General features: G+C 39.9%; 1 protein-coding gene across 5 annotated transcripts in view; it reads right to left on the bottom strand.

The window, feature by feature from the left end:
* Pik3c2g (phosphatidylinositol-4-phosphate 3-kinase catalytic subunit type 2 gamma) overlaps positions 1 to 21847 on the bottom strand; it is a 327855-nt gene that overhangs the window by 74176 nt on the left and 231832 nt on the right. For 4 of the 5 annotated variants that reach the window (XM_055610362.1, XM_055610384.1, XM_055610373.1 and 1 more), the window contains 2 exons: positions 12997 to 13153; positions 4502 to 4611 (listed from right to left, as the gene is read on the bottom strand). In XM_055610362.1, coding sequence (XP_055466337.1) covers positions 4502 to 4611; positions 12997 to 13153 — 267 coding nt within the window. Of the gene's footprint in view, positions 1 to 159; positions 626 to 4501; positions 4612 to 12996; positions 13154 to 21847 lie in introns of those variants that run through there. The other variant, XM_055610395.1, reaches the window with a different exon arrangement.

Genomic DNA, 21847 nt, shown 5'->3' on the forward strand with positions numbered 1-21847 from the left:
TAAGTTGCATTATAATTTATAGTTGACCTCGATTTTTAAAACCTACTTTATTCATTGTTTAAAGGTTTAAGGAAGAAGTAACATATATTTCAGAAATCAGAAATATGCAAATAATAGACCATAAGAAATAGTTTTGATTGTAAAGAATCACTGGCACAAATGACAGACGTTTCTTGACCTTCTATATGAAGGTCTTTTTTGGTGCTGGATGAAATGTGGAATGTGAGGTGTTCTTGAGTTACTGATCCTGAATGTGCAGAAGACCTGAATAGACGCATCAGATATAAAAAGCATAAAGGTGTACAACTGAAACCTTAGGATTAAATATAATAGTGAGACTCTTGAGGTTTAAAAACAAGTGAATCTTTCAGGAGACTGTGCTGAGAAGAAAAGAGGCACCATTTCTGCCCGTCTCAGAACGGAGCAACAATGAGACAAAAAGGAAAGCAACTGCAGGAAGCTGCTGTGGAGGGATCCTATAGGAGTATCTAAAGGCAGCAATTAGAGCAGTCTCTGCACAAGAACATCCAAGGAGCTCTGAGTGGTGGGTAGGGGTGCTGCCGGGGGCGAGGGGGTTTCCACCTGTCGCTGAGGTTCAGGGAAGTCAGATGTCTTCAAACAGTGTCTGCAAGCAGTGAAGGATATCTTGATTAAGCCATGACTTGGATTATGAAAATTCTCAAACAATATATAATTAATAAGGTGTATGGGTGTGTGTGTGTGTATTTGATTTGATGATCTTCATGGAAGCGCAAAACACCTATGACAGATTCATTATAAAACTTGCTTCTAGTTCAGTGAATAAGTATTTCTTTTTTAAGTGCTACAGTCTATGTGACATAAGATTGTGGAGTGATGGGTAGCTGAGAACCTGCTTGTAGAATAGATAACCTTGAACTGAAGACTCCTGGTTGATCCTCCGCATTCTAGAACACCATCTCCACCCATCACATGGCTGTGCGTCCTCTTGGCTATGTCTCTTGCAATTTGTTTCGTTTCTCTTGGGTTTTGTTTTACTAATGTAAATATGTAGTTAGATGTTTTACTACTTCACAGTTTGTTTTTTTATGACAGCGAGGTTGTGAAATGCACCTACAATAAGGCCTGGCATATAGGAAGCAACACCTTAGGTGCTAGTTGTTATTAAATGTCTTACATGTAGTTAGAATTGCAGCTGGGCGCTTCAGTTTCCTCAGATAGAGCTTGTTCCGCACTCAAATATTCTTACGAATCAGAAACTTGGAATACGCCTCCTTCCCTGCTTTACTTGAGAGGAACTGATGTAATTAATCAATGTATGATGAAATTATGCACCAGAATATATGACTGAGTAATAAGTAGAACATAAAAAATAGCTTCTCCTGTAGGATAACGGGAGGAAAGATTAGTGAGTACCGAATAACAAGGTTTCATGGGTAATGTATTAGTTGCCTAGGGTCTCATGGTTAAGTAGGATTGAAAGTAAGAACACATGCCCCCTCCAGAAATTTATGACTTACATATGAGTTACGTTGACAAATAATTAGGAAAAATCATGAAAATTATCTATTCTGAAAAAGTCCCAATTGGGGGTAGTGGAAAGGGATGAATACATCTTAACAGAGACCTTCGTGGTAGAAGGGTGGGGAAGAAGAGATAGGAAATGGTAAGATAGAAGCATTTTTAGACACAGGGATGGAGTTTTCTATTTCACATAACTAGAGGCTGCTTAATCCTGCAATGCAGAGCAAGTGCAAACCTGCCGCTACGCAAAGTTGTCAAGGAAAGTTCAACGAGCGAAGAAGAGCATCTGCAGTTGTGCAATTGCCTTGGGAGAGGTAGAGGTGGGTCAGAGGGTAAGCCCACGGCCACGGGGCTTCCGGCTTGGATCGACTTCTCATACATGGTCATGTCCTTTGGAAATGGATAGAGGCAATGGCCCAGCTTTGGGAAGATCAGATTATTCATACACAAGATCATGTCCTTCACAAGCCAGGAGGTGGACAAAAGAGGACTCTTTCTAGCAAAGTCTGTCCACGAGTTTCCTCTGGCCAGGGCCTGATAGCGGTTTCTCTACCTCAGTCACCATGTACCTACGTGACAGGAAGGACTATTAGTCAACTTCTATGCTGTAATCATCCAAATAACGCTGACTGTCATCTCAAAAACAGGCCCTTTCTTTACTATTTACATTACCTTTATTTACTATTTCTGGCCCCTCCAAACTATTTCCTGCATCTCTGTCATGTTCCACTTCCATGTCAATCAAACTGTCACACTACAGTGCACAAAAAGAGACTTCACTGAAATCCTCTTTGAAGGGATAACCTGGTTGAGGGTGCTATGTGGTTGCCACACAAACCCATTCATTCTGCATAGAATTAATAGGACCAGGGAGAGGCAGCTGGGCCAGAGGCATAAACTTCTGTGATACAATGCCTGGAGCTTCCCTGAGCTCCCAGGACCTGCAGGCTCTGTGCTGTGTCCTACTCTTTCCATTCCTAGGTTGTGAGCTATCCTGATGCTGATACCCATGAGCTGTGATGACTTGGTATCTCCTGAACCCCCAAACCGAGGAGGCTTACTATGTATGCCCTAAATCTAGTGATTGGCCACAGTCAATGGCCAATTATTTGTGGTTTTGTTTTTAGCTAATATAAAAATGTTTAATTAAAAGTTATTTTAGTTTTTGTTACTGCTTTTTTGGGACAGATCTTTCACTGTAACCCAGGCTCATCTGGAATTAGCTACGAAATCCAAGCTAACTTTGATTTAATGGCATTCCTCCTGCCCCAGCCTCCCCGTAGGTGACTGGAGCTCCACAAGGAGACCAACAGAGCCAACAAATCGGGGTCCGCGGGGGGCCTGCAGAGACTGATGCACCAACCAAGGACTGTACATGAAGAGGACCTAGAATCCCTGTACTAGAATGTAGCCAATAGTCAGCTCAGTCTTCATGTGGGTTTCCCAGCAAGGGGAGCAGGGACTGCCTCTGACATGGACTCTGTTGCTGCTCTTTGATAACTTTCCCCTGTTGGGAGGCCTTGTGAGGCCATAGAGAAAGAGGATAAAGGCAGTCCTGATGAGACTTGATAGGTTGGGGTCAGATGTTAGGGGAGGAGGGATCCCCCTTTCTGAGAAATAGGGGAGGGGAATGGAGAGGAGACAAAGGAGGGGGCTATAATCAGGATGCAAAGTGAATAAATTATAAAAAATAAAGTTAAATTTAAAAAAAGAATATTTCTTTAAAGAGTGAAAAACCAAACATTAAAAACAAAACAAAACAAAAACATAACCAGTCTTTCCTAATGATTCTCTAATGGTAGATTAAAAAAAAACCTAAACTGAACTAAAAAGGTAGAAGATAAACACCTCCTTCCCCTTCCACCTTGTCTTAGCAGGGTTCTGCCCCCAGCCTCAGAAAGATTCTATCTAGTGTTAGTAATAGCATCTAGTTTCCAGGACTGACTCCTGGAAAAACTCCGGAAACAGAAAAATGAGGCTTGGATCTGAGCTCTCTTCCTTGCTTCCGAGGTATCAGTTAAGACCCTTAACCTCTGCATCTCTGTTTTCTCTTTTGAATGTTTATTTTTCACAATCAGAAAGCATAAGGACCGTCCTGGCTCTATCATTCTTTGATTCACTCATTGGTCTTAAATCTCACTGCCAGGCAAGCTGCCTGTCTATTGAAAGAGATTTCTCGAGTGAGGGAAGTTTGGCCTGGATGAAGCCTCACTGCTTCCTTGCACTGAGAAAACATTCTGAAATGTGCGTTATGGAAATGGTGGAGGAAACTCACACCATTTTCATTTTTGCTAACGTTTCTTTTCAAAGCAAAAAGAATACAATCTGTGTTGAAAATATTAGTGATTAAAAGATTCAGGTAGGAGTCACTCTGAAGAGTCATAGGGAAGACAGAGTTCTATTTGATTTCCTTGAATTGTTTACAGGGATAACTACAGCTGACATTTACTGAATACTTGAAGTTGGCTGAGAACTATAGTTTGCCCAGAGCCATGGAGTCTAACTGATATTCTGTGCATTCTGGCAATACTCTTACCTTGAAGTACACCAGTGTTTCCCAGACTTGCTTAATAAAACATAGATTAAAAGTAGATGACAGTCACAGGTCTTTGACTAAATAGCCCAGTATTTGTAATGTCTTGCAGATGAAAGTAGCGGCCTGTTTCTCTTCATAAATCTTTTCCTCCAAATTGTTTTTCTGGACAGAGTTCAAGTAGAGTAACCAATTTATTTATGTCAGCCCTTGCTCTTTGCAATGACCCCATATTGAGCAATCTGCTAGATGAAGAGGCTGGTTAGCAAACAATGGCACCGCTCTAGACACAGCTGAGGCATTCTTCCTGTAGACACACGCATTTCCCTGCTTCTAGCTTTGGCAAATGGGGGCATAGGTGGTTCTAATTCTGCCAGCTTCATACAAATGAATAGTCAACCTTCGATCATCCCAAATGTGTGCTGTATGTCAACACACATGGACACCCACACTCACTCATCTTACTTGGTAAAATGACTTGTGGCTTCCAGGTCTGTGTCTTGTGGACGGAGATTGTTATATACGTATTTCAGGTCTTCAGCTCCACTCAGCTCAGGCAGTCCCGCGTGCAGCATCTATACAGCATCAGAACCAAAACCAAGAAGGAAAGAATAGATGTAGACAGAATCAAACTCACTCTGATTATATACATGTAAATATTTAGGTGTGTTTTGATGTGCCTTTCATTTTGTCTTCACAAATGGACATAATTTCATGCTTTTAAACTCCCCTAGTGAGAGATGGGTATAAAGGACAATAACATAAAGAATGATTACTATTGGTGGATTGTTTGCACAGTAATAATTCCATTGCATTCACATCATAAAGCAGTGAAGAAAATATGACCATATGACTAGTCCCTTGTCAGACATTTTGGAGCCACCATTTAAAATCTGAGTGATTTTGAGAAAGTTTCTTGACTCCTTTAAGCCTCCATCTTCTAATACCTAAAGGGGCACAAAATTACCCTAACATGTTGGAGGAGAATAAAAACCTTTTCCATAAAATGATGGTGCACAAAGTGTGTATTGTGTCTGTTTGAAGAGGATATGGATGTGCTGCTGAAGATGCGAGTGGCATGTCCTCAGTGGTGCGGGGACACAGCATGAAAGCCACTTCTCTGACTCAATAGCCCACTGATGCAATTCTCCCTGCATAAGTGGCAAGTATTTCAGTAAATATTAAAGCAAAGAAATGATTAGAGATAAATTTGTGGGGTTTTTTTCTCATCTTTAAGGAGTTAATTGTTTACATTGCACTGTATAATGAATGGATATTATTTTACTTACTATTTTACTTTAGAGTTTTTTGAGAGAAACTTTTTGAATTATTATTTTTCTAAGAAACAGAAGAAGAACAAAGAAGAGGGTAGAGGAGGGGTAGGAGGAGGAAGGAGTAGAATGAGACATTACTAATACTCCTATGACTAATATGACTAATATGATAAATGTTTCTGCCTGGTATAGAGACACTCATGCAAAAAGAAGTTAATCCCCTCAATAGAGGATGAAATTGTGTTTTGTGATGTAGGATGAATAAGTCATAGATGATCCCTTTCGGAAGCACTTGGTTTTCCAACTATTCTTGCCACTGTCCCCAGTAAGTGCGAGGGTCACACGCACAGAAGGGGACACAATGTTCTCAATGTGCGCACAGAAGGAATCCCTGAAAACTTTCTGGAACACAGAAAATCATGTGTCTGAAGACCAGGAAACAGCTATGGAAAGGTACATAGTAAGGCCTCTCAGCAATGTTAAAGGTTTAGTACACGTATTCCTAAATCAAGAGAGTGCCACAGTCAAGTTAGAATTGACTGTGTTAGGAAGATCACCATAGGTGACATTAAAGAAGGGTTACAAGAAGCCAAAGAAGAGGCTGGACTAGGGAGTGGTTTGCACTGGAGACATGATTGGATTGGAATATACATAGGCGGGGCTGGAGAGATCACTGGGCTGTAAGAGCTTGTGTGACTCTTACATAGGACCCAAGTCAGTTGCTGCCTCCCATACTTAGTGACACAACCTCCTTTCACTCCAGCTTCAGGTGATCCAATGCCTCTGGCCTTCAAGTGTGCTCTATGTCCACACATTTAAATTTTTTTTAAAAAAATAATATATACATGTACTGTATATGTATATGTACACGCGGGATATACATGTGTACACACACACACACACACACACAAACACACACGTTGTTGAAAACTTTGGCTACATGGAGAAATAAAATAGTTCAAAGGCGCAACTACAGATGTGGTCTGGGGAGTCATTAGCACACAGATGATGAGTGAAACCAAGTGAACAATGAAAGTCCTAGAGATGAGTCACCCTCCTGTTCTCATGGGTTATTCTTGGCATCTCAACTTTGCCATTGGTAAACCTTTGTAATTCTGGGTCAGCAATTCATCAGGTAAAGGTGCTTACTGCCAATCCTTACAACCTGAGTTCAATCCTTAGAACCATGTTTTAAACAATGAGCAAATTCTCTTCACCCCTATTTCCTGCTCTTTCCTGCTTATCTCCATTAACAGTGGTACCAATACCCAACCAGCAAGAGATCCATGTTTCACTCCCTCTTTTTTTCTGATTCACCACCCCACCTCACTGTTACTGAGTTACACTTAAACCATTCTGCAGTCTAGTATACTCCTTCCCCGGTTTTCACTGCAGTCACTATCACAATAGTTTGTACAGCCAAGATGTCTAGAGACTTTCAGTAACTTTTCTTTACACCTGACGCTGTAAAAAAAGTTACTATTGTAACTTCTGAATTGTCAGCCCCAAATCCCAGCCAGACATGGTACTCTCTCCACTCCAAACACGTTATTTCTCATTTGCTTATGCACTATGCAATGGCATCTGCAGTGGTCATCACTCTCTCCTGTAACTTAAAACTCGGTAATTCTCTCTCATCGTCCACAGAAGTCTCAGTCTGTGTAACACTCTAGGCTATGATGACCAGCATCCATTTCCACAGCCATGCTCACTCTTCAGTCACCTGAATGTGTATGCATATAACCATACACATATACATAATGTTATATCATAATCATTCATAATCATTCCTGGCTAAGAAGACATTTCCTTTTTCTTTCTTGTCTACTGGAAATCTTTGTCTTGCTTTGACCTGTTTTTAAGTACTACCTTCCAATTTTGATCATGTTTTGTTCATGTCACATTTGAAGTCCTCTGAGAAGAAAAACTGGACCTTCACTCAGTGTTGGGATTGTTTATATTTTCTAGCATGATGCCTTATAAGCAAGTGGAATCTAATGAATATCTGATGGATAATGACTGCATGGGTGGATGAATCGATGATTAGGAAAAACACTGCAACTTGTTCAGCTTTAAAGCCTCACTACTTGCAAATTTAATATTGACTACTAAGTAACAAAAACCAGCCCTAGAGATACACACTTCCCACAGCAGGTATAATCCAGATTAGCTTTGATCTAGTACTAGGAGTTCCAGAGACATCTGTGGACTGCCTGAAGAAGATTCTCTCTCTCTTTTTTTATTGTGCTTTAACATTTTATTTTTTTATTAATTACACTTTATTCACTTTGTATCCTCCTTCCTCCCCTCCCGATCCCACCCTCCCTCCCCCTTCTTCACGCATGCCCCTCCCCAAGTCCACTAATAAGGGAGTTCCTCTTCTCCTTCCTTCTGATCTTAGTCAAGATTCTCTTTTTAACTACTGCATGATCATCTACTTGCTAAGATTAGATTTCTGTGAAGGCTGAATTGCATTTGAGTTTCTCTGAGTTCATAGTAGCTTGGTCAGGACTCTTCAAATATTTTCTGTTGGAGTACATAGTATTCTTACTCTTGCCTCTGCCTAGCTATCTATCATCCAGATATTATCTATTTTTATCTATCTATCTATCTATCTATCTATCTATCTATCTATCTATCTATCTATCTATCTATCTATCATATATCTATTACCTCTTTATCATCTATCTATCTATCTATCTATCTATCTATCTATCTATCTATCTTCTATCTATACAAGCTGACACACGTAGACTATGACAAACCAGATAAATCCAACTCTATCTCCATCATATGACTGACTTAAGGTAGTAAATCGCAAGTCCCCACATCATATGTCCCATTTCTTTGAGAGGAGTCTTTGGGTGTGGTAATACTACAGAATATGGATAGCTCCATAGCTGGTCCCACTTAACTGTGTCTGCTCTTTGACCTACAGCAATGTGTGTCGGTGTTGTTGTCTAGAGCGTGTAGGTGATAGGTGTGACTGGGGCAGTGGGAAGGGAAAGGGCATCTGAAACAGGTAGATGTGAACAGACAATGGATGGATGAGTCATTTGTTTTTAAGGACAGGACTTTTGTTTTGTTTCTCTTCTCCTGGCACTAAGTCCAGTTCTATTTTCACAGCCTCACTTAGGAAAGCAGTGCTCTCTCCTTACCATATAGGGAATCTAGAGAGATTTCTGCTGGGAAATATCTGCTACAATCACGGGAGTGATGAGCATTTGAAAACCGTGAATGGTCCCTGTGTTCTTCGAGAGTCTTCCATAATAGCTGATATTGATTTTTTTTAATGGGAGAAAAGCTGACGAAATACAGGCTTTTATGTTAGTGAACTCAGCCAGCAACACACTAGGGTCTCCTACAGAGGCTGCTTTTAAGCAAGATGGGAATTACACAAATTACTTTTTGCTTGCTTTTCCCATGAGGAAATAAAAACACAGCAGATATCTGGCAACAAGATGCTTTCTGCTGGGGACGGGTCATTAACTCCACATTGAACCCACTGCACGCCTGTGCCTCGTGATCCTGGGTATTGATCGTTTGCAGAACCCAGCTGTTGTTGACCCATGCCAAGTATTTCTCAACTTATAACTGGGTCACGGTGTAGTGCCCTGAACTGTGCTTAAAGACATCAACGCGAGAGTCAGAATGGGGGGAAAGACACGTTAAATGTGTATGGAGAGAGCAGTTTTTCACAGATTTAAACTTGGTTTTAATTTAAAAGAAGTTTTATCTAGGGAGTGAGTGGTCCTGAAATAGAGGCTGAAAACTTTATCTAAACAGTCGCATAGGATACATGATGGAGTAAAGCAGGGGCGCTGGGAGGTAGATGATCAGAAACTGGGGCCACCACACACCACAGTTATGTCTGGATTTATCTGTGGGGCTAAGTGGTCTGCCTTGCCTCCAGCCCTTCTTTCTGTGTCTATAATAGTCTGAGTATAAAATGATTACTTAATATGTGTGACGTGAAGTAATATCCACTGCTATTTTTCCACCCTTATTTTATAAAACAAGCTAGATTCAATAAAATCTCAGCCAGGGTTTTTTTTTTTTTATGTCTTATATAACAAACTTAAAATAGCCAATTTACTATTTATTTGAGAAACTATTTCAAAACATGATTAAAGCACTATATAGTGACTTAAAAATTTTATTGTGGGGTTACAGAGAGAGAGAGAGAGAGGCAGAGACAGAGACACACTGAGAGAGGTGTGTGAGGACCTAAGGAGACTTTAAAAGGGCCTTCAGATCCCTGAGCTTGATTTATATAAGAGCTGCTGGATGCGGATGCGGGTGCTGAAAAAAAACTGAGTTCAGGGCTTTTGCAAACACTATTAACCACTGAGCAATCTGTCCAGCCTCCTTTTCCCCTTAAATTAAATATATTACAACAATTTTTGTTGTTGTTGTTGGAGACAGGATAGCCTAGGATGTTCTTGAACCTGTAATTTTCCTGCCTCAGCCTCCTGACTGCTGGGATTGTAGACATGAGCCATCATATTTAACATTTAACCGCTTTCATGATTAATTACCATGATAAATATTTTAAAAGGAATGCAGAAAGTTTATTAAATGAGAGAAAAAACTCAACATGATGTTCCTGTTCATGTAGATGATCTGATATCATATTAGTCTCTCAAGGTTAATTGTTATCCAGCATAATTTATTGTCACAGGAGAAATAGCTCACACTGCTTGAAACTCCATGTGTGAAATTTTGTTCTGGATATTTGTGTCTGGTTAAGGCACTTGCTAGTGTTTGGAGCTACTCCTTTTGTGCAGTCTGTACAGCATGATTCTCATTTATATATGCCGAGACCCTCAGTTACTTATCTACAAATTTTCTTGTCACTATTCTATTTAAGACTCTGGTCTTGTATGTTCACCTGTCAGTGACAGTTCCTGGCACATAGTAGGCTTTTGAGAGCTCATGATATCATGAATAAGACCTTGGGAGAGTTGAACCACATCATGCCAGAGTTCATGAGGACATTAGGACTGGTAGTGCCTGGGTATTTATCATGTAAGTAAAATCAAGGTCATTCATTCAGTGCTTGTAGAGTTTTTTCTGTGTCACAGAATGAGCTTGGTATAAACCATAAGCCATTCATTAAAAGCAACAGAGTTCTTGTCTGGGCACAGGGGTCTTTTCTGAAACTGATACTCTAGCCAAGGACCACTCCTGAAGATGGCCTGGAACCCCTGCACAGAGGTAGCCTATGGCAGTTCAGTATCAAAGTGGCCTCCATAGTAATGGGGACAGGGACTGTCTCTGACAGGAACTGATTGGCCTGCTCTTTGATCACCTCCCACCGAGTGGGGAGCAGCCTTACCAGGCCACAGAAGAAGACAATGCAGCCACTCCTGATGAGACTTGATAGACTAGGACCAGAGGGAAGTGGAAGAGGACCTCCCTTTTCAGTGGACTAGGAGAGGAACACAGGTAGGGAAGAGGGAAGGTGGGCATGGGAGGGGAGGAAAGAGGGAGGTACAGGGGGAATACAAAGTGAATAAACTGTAATTAATAAAGATAAAAATGATTAAAAATAAAAATAAAAGATTTTTATAAGCAAAAATGAAAGAAAAAAACAATAGAGTCTAAGAGAATTGGGAGCTGGAACACAGATCTATAAAAAGAATTGCTGGTTGTAGTTGGGAGTTAACTTGGAGATCCTGAGGCCTGGGGATGAGACCCCATGGGAGAGTTCTAGGTTCAGTTCCCAGTTAAAAAAAGAGAGAGAGAGAGAGAGAGAAAGACACATCACAACAGCAACAACACTGAATTGTGAAGTAACTAGTGAAACTGAAAAACTGAACCTGCAGCTTTAATCAATACTAAATCAAATTTAAATTCTACACATGAGCATATGATCCTGTATTAGTCAGAACCCCTTTAATTGATTGGTTGATTGATTGTTTTTTTGTTTTTGTTTTTTGATTGATTTATTTTTTAGTCAGGGTTTCATGTTGTCCAGGCTGGCCTCAAACTTGCTTTGTAATCAAAGATGACCTTGAACCTCTGATCCTCTTGCCTCCTCCTTCCAGGTCCTGAGTTTTAGGATTACAAGTGTGTAATCAGTCAATTGTCGGCTGTGCTAGGCAGGCACTTTACCAACTGAAATATATCCCTAGCCTGCCAATGTTTAAACTAAATTAACAATGATCTATATCATCACGTTAATTAACTGAACTCTACTGTGTGACAAATACTGTCATAAATCCTTCATGTTAATTATCAGCTAGAGTTATGAAATTAACCTATTAATATTTTAGCATAATGCCTGGTCCATATGATGCATTTAATACTGGGTCATTTGTTCTTCATTTCCATAAGATAAAGGTTATTACCCGCATTTAAAAAGGAAACAGTATCTAGGGTTAAGTATGAGTACACTCAAGGAATGTAAGCATTAAATGCTAAGCTGCCATTCAAAATTAGGGAGACCCCACCACCAAGTTTGTCTCTTTAACCACTATTAGCAGAATTGAAGGTTCTAAGCTAGTCATGTTTGATTGACTCCAGATAGATAGACCAGTGGTATGCTATTCTCCTACAGGTAGATGTAACTGTTACAATGGATGTATATGCTCAAAGAAATCAATATACCATTCTCCAAATGATATTTCTATTGGGTTCTTCTTTCCCTAGGCTGTATGACTATTCTCAACCTCCTTACAATGGACACTGGGATAAAACACTGAGTCCTCTCTCACCACCGCTCAATAGAACCGATATAGGACACTAAATGCATCCATCTATAATCTGCTCACTAATTAATCTCTCACAGTTTTAGACTTACTTTGTTTTGAATCAGCGCTCTCTCTCTCTCTCTCTCTCTCTCTCTCTCTCTCTCTCTGTGTGTGTGTGTGTGTGTGTGTGTGTGTGTGTGTGGTTATTGCATATTTGAGTGCAGGGGCCTGTGCAGTGCAGAAGAGGGCATCCAATCCCTGAAGCTGGAGTTACAGGCAGTTACAGTGAGCTGTCTGATGTGGGGCTGTACTGAACTGAGCTTGGATCCTATTCCTATGCAAGAGCAGTTTATGCTTTTTGTTTTTCTTCCTGAGACAGGGTTTCTGTTAGTCCAGTTTGTCCTGGACTCACTTTATAGACCAGACTGGCCTCGAACTCACAGCAATCCACCTGCCTCTACCTCCCTGAGTGCTGGGATTACAGGTGTTCTGCACAATGCCCAGCTCAGACATTTAGTCTTTTAAACCAGGAACCATCTCTCCACCCCTGAGTCTGTATTCTTGACCCTAAATTTCTTAATCTAAATAGTGGGCAAGTTTTCAACAGCAGATATTGAGACAAGGGAGCCAGGATGAATCTGCCTCATTTACACCATGAGGTTTACATTATATGTAAGGCAAATAAGAATTCTGAGGCTGTTTTCAAAAAGGAACAATGCAAGCAAAGAAGTTATCTTAAAAATGACTTTTCTTGAACCTTAGTCAGCGCTGCACAGGGAATGATCCCCTCTGAACGCACAAGTGCTGTGTCTGGTGACTTCAGAGATGGAAACCATGAACTAGCATTAAGTTGCCAAGAAACACGTTTGCTTGCTCACTCCTTTCTGTTTGAAAAGGTCTTTGGGGGAACTCCAACCCATTAGGAAAGACAGACCACTGGAGGGAACATGAATGGCACTCAGGGCTCCTGCCATTTCTCCAAGGGACTTACCATTTCTAGAAGGCTCAGGATCAGCTGGCTGTGTTTCCTGACAATGTTGTAGGCTTTGCAGCACAGCTCCACAAAGTCTTGAAAATGCTGTGTGTTTTTTCCACCCTCAGTAATAAAGTACTCCATCTCTGAAGTGAAAATGAAAGGGGCTCGGTCCCTATATTAAAAAAAAAAAAAGCAGTCAGGAGAAGATGTGGTTTGTAGGGCTAATGCAGGAAGTTACTGAAACGTGTTTCTATTCGATGTTTTTCCCTAGTCTAATGTGGGTCACTGTGGATCAGTGGAAAAAGATGGTAATCAAGGACTTGAAATAAGCAGGCTGCAGTGGAGAAGAAAGAATAAGATGTGCTAGAGTGTTGCTCTGTACTATGTCAAATGTTTAATGCCCAGTTACATTTGGACACAATGTATCTTCTAAAAGAAGATAGGCTCTAATGAAGATACAAGCAAGAGATACGCAAAGTCATTACTGAAAGTATATTTACTGATATAGTTAGGGGTGATAAAACAGAACTTGAGTTTAACATTATAAGGCCTTAAAAGCTATTTTCTTTCCCTTGGAAGGCTGACTTTCTTAGGATAAAAGTTAAGATATTATAATGACAAACTCTTTCAGAAGATAATTATGAAACAGCATCAACAATAGATGTAACCAATTCATTGTCATATGCTTAGCAAACAGAGAGTTTTAAAAGTAGCCATAATTCATTTCACACATGACTCAGTAAAAAAAAGCTGAGCATACAAGAACAGTGCAAATCATGTTTTCACACAAGCCATACTGCCCCCTATAGTCCCCAGGATGGAAAAGCAGGTCCTAGCTCCAAAATTGCTTTGAGACATGATAATCCTTTGAGACATTATAATCCTGAGATGAAGTGTTAGCAACTAACTCTAAAAGAAACAGGTAGGGGGAGGGGCAGAGGCCTCTTTATGTGCTGAGGTCTCAGCAGATAGATCAACAAGGGGAATTTTACACCAACTTGTCTTAGAAAGTCTTCTAGCAGCATCTAGACGAGGACACAATTGTGGTTAAAACCGAATGAACCGTTTGATATCTGACAGCCTGGCTTCATGTAAGGTTGCACCAGGTCACAACTGAAGGAACTGAGAAGCAGCTCAGAGAGACTTTAGAATAGAATAGTGCTCTCTGCTGGTTCAAGGCTCTGCTGTTTTCATAAAAACATTGTTGAGCTGGGAATCTCCCCAATATGGCTTAACTAGACCTGTCTGAAGTATGAGAATCAAATGAAAAGGTCATGAACTCTGGCTACCAGCAAAGCATTTTCTAAAACTGCTTGGCTGTGGTTGTTTTCAAATGTTACTTTAAAGCTGGGCACTGTGGCTCACACCTACAAATTCCAGTGCTCCCTAGGCTAACACGAACTGTGAGGTTGAGGCCAGCCTAGACTACATGTTGACTTCCGGGTTAGCCTGGTCTCAGACCTGGGAATCCTGTTTCAAATCAAAACGAAATAATGAAAGTTGTATTTTATGATAGACGCTAACTATCAAGAGAGGTCAGAATAATGAAAACTTTCACTTGTTTTTGCTTTCTTTGTCCAATAACTTAGTCAATAGAAAACATCTCAAGTGCCAACTTTAAAGCCAACTTCAAAACATTGATCACTATTTTTCGGTATTGGCCTCCCTGACTTCTCACTCATTCTATGATGAGCTTTATGGGGCTGCACTTCAGCAAGGCTGGGAGAAGAGATGTTGGACAAAAGGACACAGGACAAAAGCATAAAGTCTAATCTTGAACTTGCTGTGACTTAATTTTCTCGTGTTTAAAATGGGAAACAAACACTCAGCTGCTAGACTTCCTGAGACCCAACTTGGAGAAGATGTGTGCCTGGCCCGTGGAGAACACTCTGTACTGTGGACTTCTATGCTTCTATGGCTAGAGGAGGCTCCAAGCACAGAGCCCAGGCCACAGGCCCCGTGATCCAGAGTTCAAGTGTGGATTTGCGTATCACTAGTTGTTGCCCTTGGCGAGAGACTTACCATCTCTGTTACTTGATTTCATTCTTTACCACGGAGGTTGGAGATGCTTAGTTATTGGTATTGCTGAGAGACTCTCATAGCTCAAATGACAACATGGAAAGCACTCAGCGCAGTTTAGATATCACCACTGGTTGCATGTTACTGTAAGTCTTCGACCAGCCACGAGTGTTTGCAGAGCTGAACTAAGCCTCCTCATGTCTTCTCACTCAAAATGTCATCAATTCCCACTTGTTACTTTAACATTTGCCTTAATCCCAGTTTATCACTATCAACTTCTTGGCTCCATGAGTCCTTACATGGGCCTTTTATTTTGTTATACATTTGATGGATCAGGTAGCCTGTAGTTTTCACTAGGTTCTAACTGTGGTAGTTTGAAGAATAAGTGTGCCACATAAGTTCACAGTTTAAATATGTGTTCTCCAGGTGGTGGCACTGTTTGGAGAGGTTATGGAGCCTTTAGGAAGTGGAGCCATGATGGAGGAAGTGCATCTCTGGGGGTTGGCTTGGAGAACTTCTAGCCTCACCTTGCTTGATAGTCTCTCTCTGCTTCCTGTGTTTATATGGACATGTGGCCAGCTCCCTGCTCTGCCAGCATGCCATGCTTTCCTGAAACAAGAGATTCTTTCCCCCTGGAGCCATAAGCCAAAACAAACTCTTTTTATTCTTTAAGTTGCTTTTCGTCCTGGCATTTCATCACAACAACAGAAAAGTTCCTTAATGCACAAGATTTTTAGTAAAGTTTTAGGAATATTCCAGATTTCTATAATCAAAGACAAATCAGCAAGATTTATTTTTTCATATCTCATATTATGTTTACCATGAATTGAACTTGGAAATATTTTTAGGAAAGTCTAAAGTATTATACATTCTTGAACATTTCTAATATGGTGGATGTACTTTTCTCCTTTCAGCTGATAAAACTATAATTGGCCAAACTGACTTGTCTTAGAAACTTGTTGTGATTCCATGAAATGACACTTCCTTCTTCCCTAGCAACTGCCATGAGAAACTGGGTCCAGAAAACCCACACAGAAACTCAATTATCTGAAAGAAACACCCATTAGAGAAATTGTAAATTAGAGAAAAATGTAAACTAACAATATTGAAGAAACAGATTTCACTAAGTAAACATCAGAGTTGAAATGTTCAAGGAGCCCAACAAAATAAAGATTCCATATTTTAAAATACATTTTTGCTTACTTTTAATAAACATTATAAAAATTAGAATTACACTAAAAGGCTTCTGTAAATGAAAGTAAGTACTATATGCAACAAGAAACCTGTCTGGTTCCTGTATGTTACAGAAGTTTTAGATGTGCTGTGGTTTGTGAATCGACTCAAACGTGAACCTAATTCTAGATCATAGACTTAGAGCTTTGAGGCCTTTCTCTGAAGTGTTTGTTATTAGAAATCCAGGGCATGAATTGTTTTTCGGATTCATAGCTTTACCACTGCCTGTCAGAGCTGCATCTGCTGTTGTTTCTGGTCTCTCTACCCTATCAATTGTATATGTCCCCCATCAGCTCTCCATGTGTTTGGAAGGGGGGTGGAGGTGTGCTCTCCTTTCCTCTCTTTCTCTCTCACTCACCCTTCTCTGATGCTGTAACGCTGATCCAGTGATAAACATTAAGATGTTTTACTTATAATAAATCTCCCCAGGGATTGAAAGATTGCTCAGGCACTTGTCATCAAACCTGATGATCTGAGTTATATTCCCAAGAACCACTTCCAAAACTTGTCCTCTGAGTTTTTCATGTGTACCCTGTCACACATCTATACTACATAAATAAAATATATAATTTTAAAAGAAATATTCCTTAGTATAACATATTCCTAGCTGAAAGTCAAATGAAATATATGCTTTTCATGGGAAAAGAAAACATTCCATTTATACAATCTTTGCATCTGAAACAATATGCTGATGGTATTTTGTTACATGCAACAAAAAAAAAATAAAAGTAGCCCACGTGGTGAGTAGCTGGTGACAATTTAGCATCTATGTGGGAAGACCACAAAGTGAGCTTGTTATGATTCTATCATTCTGTTTCCAAAATTAACTTTTGTATAAATGTATGACTAGATTTTCTCCAAAACTGGCATTCTGTAAAAATGCTGAGAGTGTTTTCCAGATTTCCAGCAGATGTAAGGAGTGGCTTGGTGGTTTAAAAATGCTGATATCCTTGGAAATGTAAGAATATATTATAAGCAGATAGTGATTATTGAGGAGATAAGTTTATTTGATAAAACGAATGATTGCATTTGACATTTACTGTTACTTTTATCAACTTCCCATGTAGCCATACAGAGGGTATAATTCTAGCCACTAGTATGCTAAGATCATTATAATAAGTGTTACCATGGCTGCTGCACTAAGGACTCACATTTAGGATGTGCTGCTGCTCATTCAGTGATTTGAACCTAAGAGGTGTACTCCCAAATGTCAGAGCACTATAGGTAACCTCCAACAGACATTTACTCAGCATCTGCTCTAGAGTGTACAAGACCTGTAGGTGAGATTAAAGAGCTCTTAAAAGCATTGTGTTGAGGTCTGGAGATATACCTCACTTGATAGACTATTTTTCTGCCACATGCAGTCTTGAGTTTCATGCCCAGTACTTCATAAATGTGAGTGTGGTGAGGAATGCCAATAACCCTAGAACTAGGGTGTAAAGGAATTTTAATCAAGGAACACACTGCTCTGGCAAGAGATCACATCTAAAGGCCTTCTAGGTCTATGTGATCTGGCTGGAATGCAGGCACTCCCTGGATTATAGTATAATCTGGCTGGAATGCACACCTTTAATCCCAAACAATGAAAGTAAGATTTGCCTATAGAAGGAAACAGGCATCTTTGAAAGTGATGTTTAATTAAGGAGCAGGCAAAGTGATGAATCAGAGAAAGGTTTAACAGAATAAATACCCCAGCAGATAAGATACCCCAACTCTCAGGAGAACAGACAGGAAAGAGAAACTTAAGAGCCTCCAGGGAGAGAGAGAGAGAGGAAAATTAGTGAAGAGAGTATAATAGAGAGTACAGTGGAGTGCAGAAGTACAGTGCAGCTGAGTGCAGTTGAGTTCATACAGTTCAGTTTGTGGAGTTCAGAGGAAGATTTTTTCCCAAGCAGAGCAATTCAGTGAGAAGTATAGAGAAGCCAGTTTGAATCAGTAAGCTTGGAGAGGAGTTTTGAGCCAGAACACTTGAGTTGAACTATCCAGCCAGAGTTCAAAAAAAAAAAAAAAACTAGAAAGTGTGAGCTTATTCAGCAGTAAGTCTTGGAGGCTTTGGAGGCTGAAAACATTCTAGGCCTAAGTTAGCAGATGGAAGCTGGAAGCTGAAGCCTTCAAGGTCTGGTCTTGCAGAAGATTAGATTGTATGGAGGTTAGAAGCTTCCAGACCTAAGCCTAGAGATAGACCAGAGAAAGAAATGGCCTGGGCTTAGCCCAAGCGGTGTTTTCCTAAAGCTTGGGTATGGCTCTCATCTCATTCCCTCACCTGAGAAAATAAAAGCAACATTTACACTAGGGATGTGGAGGTGGAGGTAGAGGATCAGCAATCTAAGGTCATCGTGGCTACATAGTAAATTTGCAGCCAGTCTGGTACACGTGAGATACTGTCCTACTCACTTCTCACAAAAATAACATCGGTTACAGGCAAATAAAATGTATTAATTCAGAACAATAATGTTAAAGAAAGATTGTCCTATCTGCAACATGAAGAGATAAAAAGAGTGGAATTGGGCAGATGAGATTTTTTTTTTTTTGTAGAAAGTTTTGATACCATATGATAATAACTTATACTGAGAAGGAGACTGTGGCATACAGAGCCAGAGAAGTGGGGAGACTTAAAACATGTTCCAAAGTGATAAACAAGAAGAGGTGGTGCCTTGGAATAGGAGGAAGCAGTCAAGAAGTTTAGGTTCTATTCCTTATGTAACAGTAAGACTGAAAAGCGTCATTCAAAGTGACTTATATTTGCATGCAAGTTACCCTGGACCTGCTTTGGAGACTTACCAAAGCAGATGACCAAGATTACAGTATCTGTTTCAGTACCACAGACCACGGATCTAGGCTAGAGGTAAAATCTTATGAGGCAGACTGCTGTCTTTCCTTATGCTATCCAGCGATCATGCTAAAGTCCCTGAAAATGGCAGGTAACCCAGCAATATCAGGATTAAAGAAACAACATGGTTTTAAGTTTCATGAGTGTCTCTTGATTTGTAAATTTCAGATATATACCCAAAGAAGATGGTGATACAGAAATACCAACAGATGCAGACAACAGAAAACAAAAGAAAAACAAAATCAGGAAAACCTGTTCTCTTTACCCAAAAAACCAAATGAAATAGAATATTTTAAAACAAAATCAATCTCTTCCAACCAAGTATTTTTACAATAAATCATGATTTCAATTCAACTTGCACACCTAAACTTTTCATCTTACCAGGCTTCAAGGTGGTTCCTTTATCTCTCAGCAAGGTGCTATCCCTGGGCACCAGTATAAGGACACACATGTTTTTCCAGTGGGCTAGACTATGTGATACTGAAACAGACTTACTCAAATATGACAAAGTGTTTCTTGACGATATTGTGAAAGCAATTCAAAGAACAATAGGCAGCCTTTGGACACAATTGGATATCAGCAGACATACATATAAACCTCATGCCTAAATAAAAAACAAACTAAAAATATAAAGCACAAAGCTATAAAGCCATCATAAAAAATAACAAAAGTTTGGGGAGATGAAGGTTAGACACATTATTTCTGGAATTGAGTGTGTCTGTTACAATTGTTAAAAAACAATGTTAAATGGATGCAAAGACAATATAAGGTCTGGAAAAGATCTTTAAAAAACAATATAAGCAACAAGTAATTAGCATGAAGAATATAAAAATATTCTCAAATTTCAATATTAAAAAAACCAAATAATAATATAATCATAAAATAGAAATATGAAGACACATTTCATGACCATGTATATGATGGTAATCAAGAAACATGTGAAAAAATGTTCAACATGATTTGTCTTTATGCAATTTAAACCTACAATGAGATAGCGGAGCCCACCTAGCCAGAAAAGTGAAAAAAAAAATGATAAGAATAAGGAGGAGCTGAATTGCTCACACTTTGCTGAAGTGTGTGTCACATACCCCATTTCAGCACAGAATTTTCATTTCTGAAAAACTATTTGTCATCAGTTTATTGAATTGTTAACAGTATACAACCACCTGTAACCTAACAGTTACAGTCCTGGTCATTTATCTGAGAAATGCAAACTTGTGTTAATGAACTCCACAGATGAGCTTTTCACAGCAGCTTTGTTCATAGTAGTTAGAAATCTGAGGGGATCCAGATGTCCTTCAACCGATTACTGGCTAAGCAGACTACGTTACATCCACATTGTGGAATGTTATTTGTCAATCAAAAGGCACAGCTTTGAGAACACAACAGGTTGGTTTGACTCTGTAGAGAATTATACTACAGTAAAAAATAAAATCCCTAGATAGTACATTAGAGATGATTCCATTTATATAACATTTTATACATCACAAAACTGTAGAAATGGGGACTAGATGGAAAAATGTCCTGAGATAAATATTCTTTATTAAACAATAAAGAATAAACCCCAATTGATAAGCTTAAGAAATGAATAGTAAGGTGAAGAACTTATAAGAAACCTTTCCAGGTGTAAAGCTAAGCAGAGCATCATGATGCCTGGGGTCAGTGGAAGCAGTTATTTGAGCTTTGAGGACTCAGTTTATATGAAAATGTTATTTGAGTAGTAAATGATAAATGTGCAAGGAAAACATGGTTGCTGAGGCTGCAATGGTCATAGAAAGCAGAGAGGAAAATGGCTCTAAGACATTCATTTAGGAAAGAAAAGATTAGGTGCTGATGTAAGCAGTGTGGGATACGTGGACGTTTTGGTTTATGATACGTAAACATGTTTTTGTTTTAAGCTCAGGTGTGTGATATGAAACTTATTCAAACTGTCCACAGCAGCAAACTATTTGCCTGTGTGGGCTCTGAGAAGGGCTCTTTGCCAGCTACAGATGGTTTAATTCTGAGGACTCTGAGAAGGAATAAAGGCCAGAGCCCCAAGAGTATTGGAGAGCTCCAAGGAAGAGAAAATGTGGCTGGTGATTCCTCCTGCTCTTGGTTGCTGTTGATGCAAAGTGACAGGAAGTTGGAGATCTCCTGAAAAGAGGATTGGACTTGCCCCAAGGACAACCCTAACCAGCAGGAAGTAGCCTAAGAGAACTACGCCCCTTCTCCCCACTAATCTATTTCTCTCCTACCGGGTGCTGGGCTGTTGGAAGAGATTGGGGTGGAATAGGGAAAAAGAGGAATAAGAAACCAAAATAAAATCGCTTTTAAAAGTGCAGCAACAGTGGGAAGTTTACATTCATGATAAAGCAGTCTCTGTTGGGGTAGGCTTGCCTTCTCAGTAAAGTAGCGGAAGTCATTGGTCTTCTAATTAGAGCGCTGGGGTTCAGAGCACAAAATGTGTTGCAGAGTGAAAAAGGCATGTGGTCAGGAGAATGCAGTTCCATCGCAGGACGGTGCCTGCGTAGTGTGCTCCAATCTAGCAGTGCAGGGCTGCTGAGTCCTGACCTGCCTCATCTCTGCCTCCACATGGCTACTCACAACACAAAGAGACCTTTCCCCTTTCCTTCTACGTCCAACCCCTTCTGTGCTTGCATGGTGTGCGCATGTGTGCAAGGTATGTGTGTATGTCTAGACATGAGCATGTATGTATGTATGTGTGTGAGCATGGCAGTGTGTGTAGTGTTGGGTGTCCTGTTTTATCCTTCTTCACCTTATTCTCTGGGCAGAGGGTCTCTT

The sequence above is a fragment of the Psammomys obesus genome, unplaced genomic scaffold (assembly GCF_907164565.1).
Source record: "Psammomys obesus unplaced genomic scaffold, mPsaObe1.curated_primary_1811, whole genome shotgun sequence".
Classification (NCBI taxonomy): domain Eukaryota; kingdom Metazoa; phylum Chordata; class Mammalia; order Rodentia; family Muridae; genus Psammomys; species Psammomys obesus.